Source organism: Stigmatopora argus, chromosome 16, assembly GCF_051989625.1.
Source record: "Stigmatopora argus isolate UIUO_Sarg chromosome 16, RoL_Sarg_1.0, whole genome shotgun sequence".
Lineage (NCBI taxonomy): Eukaryota > Metazoa > Chordata > Actinopteri > Syngnathiformes > Syngnathidae > Stigmatopora > Stigmatopora argus.
The window spans coordinates 5,846,089-5,856,958 of record NC_135402.1 but is presented as its reverse complement, the minus strand read 5'-3'; the positions used below and the strand labels follow the sequence as shown (position 1 = coordinate 5,856,958).

At 40.3% G+C, this 10,870-nt stretch overlaps 1 protein-coding gene across 3 annotated transcripts in view; it reads right to left on the bottom strand.

The window, feature by feature from the left end:
• Positions 1–931: 931 nt before the first annotated feature.
• Positions 932–10,870, bottom strand: part of LOC144090652 (synaptic vesicle glycoprotein 2C-like) — a 23,090-nt gene continuing 13,151 nt past the window's right edge. For all 3 annotated transcript variants that reach the window (XM_077622359.1, XM_077622360.1, XM_077622358.1), the window contains 11 exons: positions 8,983–9,163; positions 8,695–8,846; positions 5,033–5,166; positions 4,764–4,853; positions 4,577–4,687; positions 4,400–4,488; positions 4,049–4,213; positions 3,525–3,658; positions 2,669–2,872; positions 2,283–2,442; positions 932–1,667 (listed from right to left, as the gene is read on the bottom strand). In XM_077622359.1, the coding sequence (XP_077478485.1) occupies positions 1,484–1,667; positions 2,283–2,442; positions 2,669–2,872; positions 3,525–3,658; positions 4,049–4,213; positions 4,400–4,488; positions 4,577–4,687; positions 4,764–4,853; positions 5,033–5,166; positions 8,695–8,846; positions 8,983–9,163 (1,604 nt within the window). In that variant the 3' untranslated portion in view covers positions 932–1,483. The remainder of the gene's footprint in view (positions 1,668–2,282; positions 2,443–2,668; positions 2,873–3,524; positions 3,659–4,048; positions 4,214–4,399; positions 4,489–4,576; positions 4,688–4,763; positions 4,854–5,032; positions 5,167–8,694; positions 8,847–8,982; positions 9,164–10,870) is intronic.

Here is a 10,870-nt window from a genome sequence, read left to right as displayed (position 1 = left end):
ATGCCTGCAATACAAGTGACTCAATTTATTCTGTCTGTATTTTTTTCAATTTCTAATTGTACGGCCTCCATGACTCAAAATGTGGGGTCTTAATAGGATTAAGTTCATTCTTTTTAAATGACTCAAAATAGCCACATGGCCCGTAAAGGGGATAAACTCTTGTCTCAAGGCACCACTATATAGTAAACAGTAGGTTGAACAAATAAATGGTCTTTTCTTGAAGTAATCACAGCAACATATGGAGACAACGGCCTGAATATCAAAGATAAAACTACATCACCACTCGCATTCAAGTGGTGATGAACCAATGTTTGCATGGCGGTGTGCTAAACGTTTGGCATGGAATAGATGCAATAAAGCAGCAAAGCCTCCCAAGAGGCATCACAGCCTTTAAGGCTTTTTTTCAGGACAGGACAAAGAAAAAGACAGAATCAGGGAAGCGAGGTCAAGAGCGAATGGTCACACGAGGAAGAGTCCACGGCTGGTAAAAGGCAGAAAATGTAAACTTTTTTTTATGTCACGATAAAAATGGTGCTGCTCCTTTATATTTACTCGCAAGAAAAAGCATGAAATTGAGGATATGAATTTAGTAGGAAAGTCCAGAAAAAAAACAGTAAATCTACTGTTTTGAAATGGAAAATCAAGAATACGCAATGGTAACATGTTAAAATGCTTGATTTGGGGATGAAATGTTGATATTTAGCAATAAAGAGTAAATTTTGCATGAAACTGGGATATTTAGTGACAGAATTCTAAGTTTTGCCATGAAAATGGAAACTTTTCAAATTCAAATGCCTCGTTTTTAAAAAAAACAAACATTCGATTCTGGAATAAAATCAGAAATAAACTTTGACATGAAAAGACTGGATTTCGTGATGAAAAAATATGGTATGTATATGCTACATTTTTCAGTGAAAGTTACTATACATACCTACTACAAACCAATGAGCGGAAAATCCTACTAAATTCTCGTAAGAATGACTTATATGACTCACGTTAAAAGTAAATCAAACAACAACAAAAAAGTATAAAATATTTACACTTTCACGCTACAGATTTTAAGACTAAAATCTTGTGACTCAAAGAAAAATAAATAAACTTAGTGAGAAAATAAATGCATTTTCACTGCTCAATCAAATCTATTTATCTGTATTATTTCCCCCCATTTTCCCTTCTTTTAATTAAATAAACAACAGCGTGTTGATAGGCAGCTATGTTGGAGGCATATGACTCTTTGCAAGGGTCGTAAAGCAGCTTTCTGGCGTATTTTTCAATCCATTTATGGTACGAGACGCCACGTTTTTCTCTAGTCCCATTTAATGTGTTCTGATGTGTAAACGCGGGTTTTAGTGACTTACAGTGTGGAAATGATGGAGTAATGCGAAGCTAGCAACTTTGACATCAATGTTTCCATTTGAATGTGGATGGAAGGAATTGTGGCACAGGTCAAGGGATAGCAACAAACAAAAGCGGTGCTGCGCAGTTACATGAGAACGTTAGCGCGCGTGTCGGGTAGTCGCAGGCCCACCAGTCCGCCGCAGACCAGCACGGATGACGCCAGAAGGATAGGGATGGCCTTGGTGATGCCCACCAGAGAGCCGAAGATTAGGTTGCCCAGCACGGCCGCAAGCTTGCACATGGCGTTGCAGAAACCAAAACCTGTGCCTCTGCAGACCCAGAATTAAAGTCAATATTGAGATAGAAAACATCATATTAATGTTGATTTTTTTTCCACCAAGCAATTCACTTTTTCTTAAATAGTATGACTGCTAGGTAAAATTAATCATTGGATTTATTACAAATCTTAAAATGTATGCTTTGTATGGTATGTATTATTATGTATCATGATAGTTAAAAATAACAATTCAAAAATTCCACCCTGAAATCTTTATTTAACACTTACCTACACTTAGTAAAGTTTTTAACAAAACGTGACACAGAAATTGTCATGTATTGTTGGATAAATTGCCTTTGTTAAAGGTATTATGTGTGTTTTCAATTTCACAAAACAATACTGTGCAGATTGAAAGTAATATGTTTTAGGGAAAAGAAATGTTAAAAAAAAATCTTTCTCCATAAAATATTTAGGGAAAAGACATTTTAATCCAGACTTCATTTTGATATGAATTGGGTTAGATATTTTCAAATGACATGTGAAGCCTTTTTTAAAGGGTATAATGACTTTTCTTTTGTCATTTTATATCGAGGGGAAAGCTATTCAGGTGAAAAGTTACCATTTATAAATGGTTTTTTTAAATGAAAAAAATGAAAACCCATTTTACCTTCTGTCAGTGGGGTAGAGCTCTGTGGTGACCACATCCAGGGAGTTCCAGGCAGAGATGCTGAGGCCATTGTAAAGGCACAGCATGAAGATCATCATGGATTCGCTGGTGCCGAACCACAAGAAGAAGCAGCTGATGCCCGACAGCACCATGGAGCCCCCTGAAGATGCCCAAAAGATAAATGACTGACCTCGGTTGATGGCAGAAGAAAATACAGTTATGACTTTCTTTCCAAAAAATTAAGCAATTTTAGCAGAATTATTCCAATCCAAATCACAATAGCAAAATATGGGATGCATATTTTTTGGTTTACTGGAGCTTGCCACCTACATGTTAAACTGCAGTATGTCTGAAATAAGAGTATATAGCTTGCTGTGAAAGCATACCCAACATGCTGAGGCGGCCTATTTTGTCCATGAGGAGGGCGGAGACGATGTTGCCGGGCAGCACGGCTAACGTTCCCAGAAAGTTGACAAAGTAGACCCAGTAGGCGCTGTAGTCGTCGTCAAAGGTCATTTGACAGCCCGTCTTGTTGTGGTGGAAGGAGCTGTTGGCCACCTTGGAGTTTGTCAGCTTGGTGTCGTCGATATCTGCCGAAAAGAGGCCATTAGTGCTTTTTAACCACACTGTAAATGCGTAGGATTTTGTTTTGGGATATTCGTATTTGTTAAAAACTAAGCATTTTAGATTCTAAGAAGGACTTGTAATATTTTCAGATTAACACTTTCATGTCTAAATGATGACATTATTTCTTAAATGTTTTTAAATACATTCATATGGGACAGGGGTCTCAAATTTTGGGCACACGGGACAGTATTTTTCAGCCTCCATTTTCAATTTCGCCCTGATTACAGTCATTTTATTTTAACTAGCAAAGATCAAAATCTTGGGTAATTTGACCTGCAGTGCACGCTAATGTTGTTCTTTCCACCCTCACAATCTTGGCACGTCGCCCGGGGGTCTCAAAGGAGACTACATTTCCCATGGTGCTTTGCCGGCGGCTTACGTGCATTTTCCGTTTCCATGTTCAGCATTTTTTTTCTGAATGCTGCAAGGGAAATCATTTGAAGGCCCAGACTCCCAGAGGGTCTGAATCAGCTCCAGTTTCTTTTGCCGCCTTCTCTTTCCCTTGCCTTTCAATTCCTTTCTGCTTGCACGTCTGAAACCTTTTTCCTTGCACTGTTTGCAAGCCGTGGAGTTTCCTAACGAGCGCACTCCCACTCCGGCTTGGACTGAACGTACCTGTGTTGTAAAAGAAGGAGTCGATAATGGTGCAGTTTTTGAACGAGGAACCCACAGAAGAGACATCCTCGAAGTAGCAGTTGAGGAAAGAGGAGTTGATGAAGGAGACCGCCTTAAATTTCATGCTGATGAACCTGCCAGGATGAAAAGTCCTTGTGATAAGGGCAACGACTTCTTGCTTTCTTCAGGCATAACTCTGAACAAAACACTGTGATATCATTCCTAACAATGAGTAGAGAACGGAAAACCCCTGTCCAAAATGTTTATATCTGCTTTCATTATATGTCAAAATTCTAAGCTCACTTAGGGAAAAAAAAGATTTATGTTGTGAAGGCAAACATGTATGTGCACATGTATCTTTTCTCTGTATAAGTAAAAGTCATAAGCCTCGGAGATAAGCCTATTCATTTCATTGGAGATAAAGGAGGCAGGATTAATGTGAACTCTCATGACAAATAGTGAGAAAGAGGCCCCCGACATGTTGAGGTGAACACCCTATGAATCCAACCAGTCGGTTTGATTACCTGTCATTGAGAAAAACGCCATTTCTGTGGATCTGGTTTTCCAGCGTGAAGTTGAAGGTGAAGTCTTCGATGCGTTCGTTGGTGTGGATCTTCACCCGGGAGGCGTATTCATCGGCCTGCAGGTGCTTGATTACGTCGGGGAACCACACGGATAGGCCGTAGAACCTGTGGTTCAGGGACAATGAGTGACTGTCAAGGTTGAATTTGAATTTCTCGCGGCATTCTATTTTCTGCATCTGATTTTCTAAAGAATTTGTACAGGTGACAATAGAGATTTTTAGCAAGAAGCAAACTTTTGGAAATAATAAACATTAGATGTATTTAAATGATTAGTAGTTTGTTTGGTCTTACCCAAAAGAGAGTGTAAACCAAACTGCCGCCAGTTTTATGGTGTTGTCTTTTACTGGGTAGTCAAAGCATTTCATGAAAGTAGAACAGATCTGTTTATAAAAAGAAATAAGAATGAGTCATTTTTTATATCGCTCACATAGTGAAATATAGTATGATTTACTTCAAACTGAAACTGACCCCTCGGATCTCTGTCTTTACTTTGGAAAGAGCCTTGAGCACCGGATTGGCCGACTCGCTCTGCATTTCCACCAACTCATCAAGTAGTTTGGGTATCTTTATCCGGTTGACCTGCAGGGGGAGGTAGCATCAGTCTTTTGGGTTTTTACTGCAGAGAAGCGCCCAGAAGTGAGGTTAATTCACTCACGGTGAAGACTCTCTCGGGTTCTCCACGAGCTCGCATGTTGATGTCATGGATTTGCTTGAGGACCATCCAGGCCTCATCGTGTTTGCCCATCTAGTTGACAGAGTGGGCAAAATGGTTACTTGGAAATATAGTTCCCCAATGTTTTGACTCAGTGACAGCCATTGACAATCTAACTTTATGTTCATCCTTAAGTTTTACTTGAAAGTGCACTACCACTCATGTTTTGGGAGTAGTGTACTTACAGTATGCACATGGCTGTACTCTCTCACCTGTAACAAGAACCGGGGGCTCTCAGGCATGAAGGTGAGCGCCACCACCGCTGAGACGCAGGGCAGAGCGCATACCACCACAAACACTCGCCAACTATGGAACTGGTAAGCGGAGCCCATGCTAAAACTCCAACCTGTACACAGAGTGGCGAAGCATGATCGTGCCATCAACTTTAATATCTGCAATCATTTGTATCGGAATTCATCACAAAGCATAGTAAAACACTCAAAATGTGTCATATCGAAATAAGGCTACATGGCATCCCAAATCATTGTATCTAAATGGATGGTGCCTATGTTTTGTGTTCACTTGGAATACAATTCTCTTGCGCTAAAACATGATCAAGGAATAATGAATTATAACGACTTATCGTAGCTCTTAATCAATTAAAATAATGATAGTTGATAATAAAACATCTGGCATTATAGACATATTGACGGCCATGGTATGTTAGATTTAGCCGATGTGAGCCCGTGTGAGCTCCCTTCAGCCAGTCCAGTAAAAAGCTCATTAGGTGGATTCCAGCTATAATGGACTGTCGGCGATGGCTGACTGGTTGCGATACTCAACGTGATTAATGTGGCTACCCTAAAGTAAGTGAGAACGGCTTCGACGCGCGCGAACAAACACACCCCCGACACACACAAGAGCATCCAGACATATCGAACTTACACTGCAACAAACACACATTTAATACTGGTCACAGCAGCAGCTTTTTAGAGACTATAAAAATGGCACCATACACGCAATCACATACTCATTCAAAGACACACACACACACACACACACACTTGCATCTGGCCTTTATTCACCAAGAGTCAATGCAAAGAGCACTGCGGCGAAACCCAGTGCCTACATACCACTGCATCTTGCAGGAAAAAAAAAGGATGAAACACTGCCGTTTAATCAATTGACCTCGATTATGATCCTGTTGCACCGCCTCATTTCAAATACCGCAAATATACATTAATAAAATGTGAATGAAATCTAAATTAATTAAATGAATACATAATTGAAACACACACTGGTGAGGCCCCAAGTAACACTCTAAAGTAGATTGTTTTCCCTGCTTAGTATTTATTTAATTACATTTCATTGACAGTGACCAATGTCCAATAAATTTAAACTTTTTGCCATTGGCGGTGCTTAACGTCCAATCCATTTTGACTGCGAGTGGCGAATGAACGTTCCACTGCCAGTCAAAAAGGGTGCACCTTGGCCAGAGGAAATAATTTTATTTTCAATGTCAGCCAATGCGTCAAATGAGTGGCCTATAAGGGTACAAAAAAGGCACAATTTGTGCATGAAAAGGTTAAAAAAGTAGAAAATATAACTGTAGAATACGCCAGCCAGACGAGTGGTTGATGGTGATTCAATAGTCGATGCACGTTTTCACTTCTCATAATCTTTACTGTCACCTTTCTCTATAACTTTAGTTTTGTCCTGGAAGTGGCTCCTTTTTCTTCAAGTGCGTTTCTTACGACTCCCCAGATAAGTGCTCCGCCCAGGTGAGGTACTTCATCAGTGCGGCTCGTTATATATCGAACGCCTTCCAGCATTCCATTAAAGCGACTAAGCCGTTGTTTCTCTCTTAGCCTGCCGCCCCGCATCCTTTCACCTTTCCATTATCCCTCACAGTGGCTTCATAAATCATGTGCTTGATGCACCCTTATCCCCAGAACCATAATAATTATAGGATTATTACATTATATTATGATTTCCTCTATATAATGTAGAATTAATTTTATCAACACTGTTTTTATATACTCATATATTCCTCAAATGCTTTATGTATATTTGGTAACCCGTTGACTGCCATTAACAGTGATAGATGTCCAAAAGGATTGTATGTCGACTAGCGATAACCTATAGTTGATAAAAGGTTGATTGGACGCCACATGATTAGATGCCTAGCATTGTCAATGGCAATGAGTTACTAAATGTTCATTCGGGTTTTACCGCATAAACTTCTGAAACATTTGAAGCTACGGACTGCTTTTAACCCCTTGACGCACCCCTTCATTGTTGTCTTCACTCTTGCTTCTCTTTCTAACCGGTGGCTGCTTATCACTCCACCTTTCCATTATCCCTTCTAGAAGGTTCATAAATCAAGCGTATCCGATAAACCTGGATGCCGATCATGTCCCATTAATCTCTTTTGCTACTCAACATTGAATCGCAGCTTATCCACAGTCATGTTAGCTTAAATGAGACTTTAAAAAAAAAAATCATGTACACACGCACAAATAAACCTTCAAAGAAGGCACACCAACAAATTCAATTGTTCGTCATAAAAAAGTGCATTACAAATCAATGAGGAAATATTTTTCTTGGCACAGCGTACTTCTAGTATGAGCTTGCATTGTGCGATTTATACCTTAAGAGACATTTTGTCGATTCACAAACAAGTCAATCAGCAAGAAGTTTAGAAAATCAATGAAAGTCTCCCATGAGATAGTCTGCTGCTAAAACCTAGAAATGATGGAGTACTGACCCCAAAACTCTAGGTTATGTTTTTTTTACTGTGCAAAATATATTTAAATAGTGAAAATATATTACTGTACTTTTTGCACAAATTAAGTACAAGCTCCATAGGGTTTAAATCTACAAATGGAACTGCTTCTCAGTTGTTTGCTCATAGAAGCAAATCAGTTAGCGAGTTTCCAAAAATTTATTTTCTGTAACTTTGAAACCTCGTATGTTATGGATCACTGTACATTGCAGAAGTTTTGAAAATCCACTACCGAAAGGAGTTTATTTGTAAAAACTTGACCCGTCATTAGCGAAAAGAATGAATCCCTGGCTACCACATCACCACCTGCTTGTTTTTTGCATGGGTGCCCGAGGGTACCGGGAGAGCGGGACGTATTTGCTAAACGATCTCACATGTTGCTTTTTATTGGCATCACTGCAGTAGAGAGCATCCTGCACGCTCCATTTCTGTTTGCAGCAATGCGACAGCGGTGGCAAAAACTGGAGTTTTACCTCTTTTTGGCTTTAAAGGACCTCTTTCCATATCTTGTATACTTTTTATAAAAGGGCTAGGAAATCATCATAAAACTCTGGTTCTCGTTTGGTTTTTCCAGGTCATCGTTTAGGTACACGGTCGATTGGTCGCCGGCCTTTTGGTCGCCGGTCTTTTGGTCGCCCGGAAGGTTATTGATAATTACCATTTAAATCGTTGCTCTAATTCCCTAAATACAAACTGTGAATTACTATTTAGTCATACTTAATGCCCTAGTAATTATTAGGCTAAAGAAAAGCTCAAAATCTCCCGGAATTTTATTGTTTTTTGTTGGAGAACTTGTTAAGACCCTGACTGACGTAAATTCCTAAGGGGACAACTCATGTACATACAAACTCTTATACACACACGTCAGCTCAGTGAAACTGCTCCGGGCCATTGTTGGCTTTTATTGATGCGTAGATCGTGTTGTTTTACCTTGTTTTGTCACCGGTCTTTTGGTTGTCGGTCTTTTGGTCGCCGGTCTTTTGGTCGCCCGTTGTCGCGGTCCGGGCGACCAAAAGACCGCAACCAAAAGACCGGCGACCAAAAGACCGGCGACCAAAAGACCGGCGACCAAAAGACCGGCGACCAATCGACCGCACACGATCGTTTAGCATTCAGGCCATTTTAATATTTTAATAATTAGTTACTCACCATAGTGCGGAATGATGGCCCATGCCATTGCTGAGGCGTAGATGCCACCTATCATCCAGAACATGCAGAGCCAGCTCAAGTGTTCGCCACGCTTCTCTCGGGCCAACACCTCGGCAAAGTATGAAAACACGATTGGCACTGCGCCTCCAATCCTGTGAATTATCAGTCGGGGTTAGCTATTGACAATTTCAGAAGCTATCAACTTTAATAGCACACAGACAAATTTGGTGCACTACTATCCATGTTATCATGCCAATTTATCATATGGTTCAGCAATGACCGACTCACCCGAATCCTGAGAGCATGCGGCAGAAGAGGAAGGTGCTGTAGCCTTGCACAAATGAGGAGAGGAAAGCGAAGAAGCCATTGGCCGACAAGGATATCAGCAGGCACTGTTTCCGACCCAATTTATCCGACAGGCCACCCCAAAAGAAGGCGCCGAACATCATCCCCAGGTACACAATGCTGCCTGAAATGAAAAGTATGGTATTGTTACTTTTCTCCCAAAAGCATTTTACATTTGGCTTCTCACACAGATCCTACAAATTTATCAACTTGGACTTTCCACTCACTGGAAATTCAATGAGGCACTTTATAGCAGCCATGGATGTGGACAATCCGAAGGGAGGATGCACAAAATAAAATAAAATACATTCCGGAATGTTGCATTGTGCATAATTTTTTTTTAGATTTTTTTTTTTATGCTGGAAAAATAATTCGTGAAATCAATCTGTAGTACAGGGTCACTTGACTACAAGAAGTCCTGGTCAGTTCGTAGCTGGGACATGGCAGTGTTGGAGAGCGTGATTGTCAGGTAAATAAATAATGGTGTCGTTCTCAACGTGCTAATAAAAATTCTAATGTATAAGGAAGGTGGGGGTGAGGTCTCCTCTTTTTACTTCTGCCCTCTCTCTTGCACTGTGTTTGCAGTGATGGGACAGATAGGCCAAAAGTAAAACGCTCTTATCGAGCTGCGCAGACACCGCGCCAAGAGCCAGCTATTCATTACGGGGCGACAGCTGCTAAGCTTGCCACTGCGGAGGAGGCCATACCAGCCAACCGACCGGTTGGCTGAGGGATGCGTAAATGACACAGACGACCAAGAAAAATGTCAAAAGTGCTGCAAAAGCAGAGGTTTACGTAAGACGAAACAAACAATGCGGGATGGGCTGCAGGCAGGACGCTATACAGAAGCATCGGCTCATTTGTTTTATGGCGGAGCTCATGCTGAGTTAAGGTGTGTAATTAAGGGTGGTGTAAGACGGGGGTGGGGTTGTGGGCCGAGATTGGATTTGTTATTTCCTATGGGGTTCAGGGAAAGGTCAGAAATGTAAATACTGACTCAACAGCAGAGGTGAGTCTAAAATATTGTACTGCTATTGCTTAGTTTTATGAAGCACCTTTGTCAACAAGCAATGATCAAGAAAAAGGTAAATGTTGCATTGTTTGACATGAGTTTTTCTCGCCTTGAAACTCATTGAAGGATGCTGTCTCAAATTTGAGAGTGCAGACTTAAAATGACCTAAGATAAAAAATAAAATAACACATAAAAATCTATTAGAGAAATAAAAAAAAGTTTTGAGATCTATATAGTGCTTTGTAATAGAAGGGGATGGCATTCACTGGAATGATGCACAACTTTTCCTTGGGGGGATAATTATAATTATTCATCTTAAACAGTCTCCATGCATGCTGATCTGTGCTTTTTTTCTCTTTTAAATCTTAACTCCCCCTTGACGCCTCTTGTGCAATGTTCTGGCACGTTGGCACGCCATGTCCCGCCATGCTAGAAGTGTTGCGAGTTGCTAATTTCCTCGTTGAGGACAGTGGATCTTGTCAGATGATGGATGATCCCCGAAAGACCCTGTGATTGACAGGTTTGCTTTAGTCAAGAATAAATGAAATGTCAATTATATACTTACTGAACTACAATCTTATGATTACTGTTAATCTTCTCTGTTCTCTTTTGAATCAAAAATATTTTTGGATAAAGATAATTTAAAACTGAGTGACAATCAAAACAAAACCCAAATTTGGAGATTCAAGCGACTATCATGTGTGCTAATATATTAACAAAATGTATTCTAGTCTCAAGACTACTAGATCCCAAAACTTTAGTTTAAACAAAAGTAGGCAAGAGTAGTGGAAAAATCCTTAACTTAATCACAGAATTTTC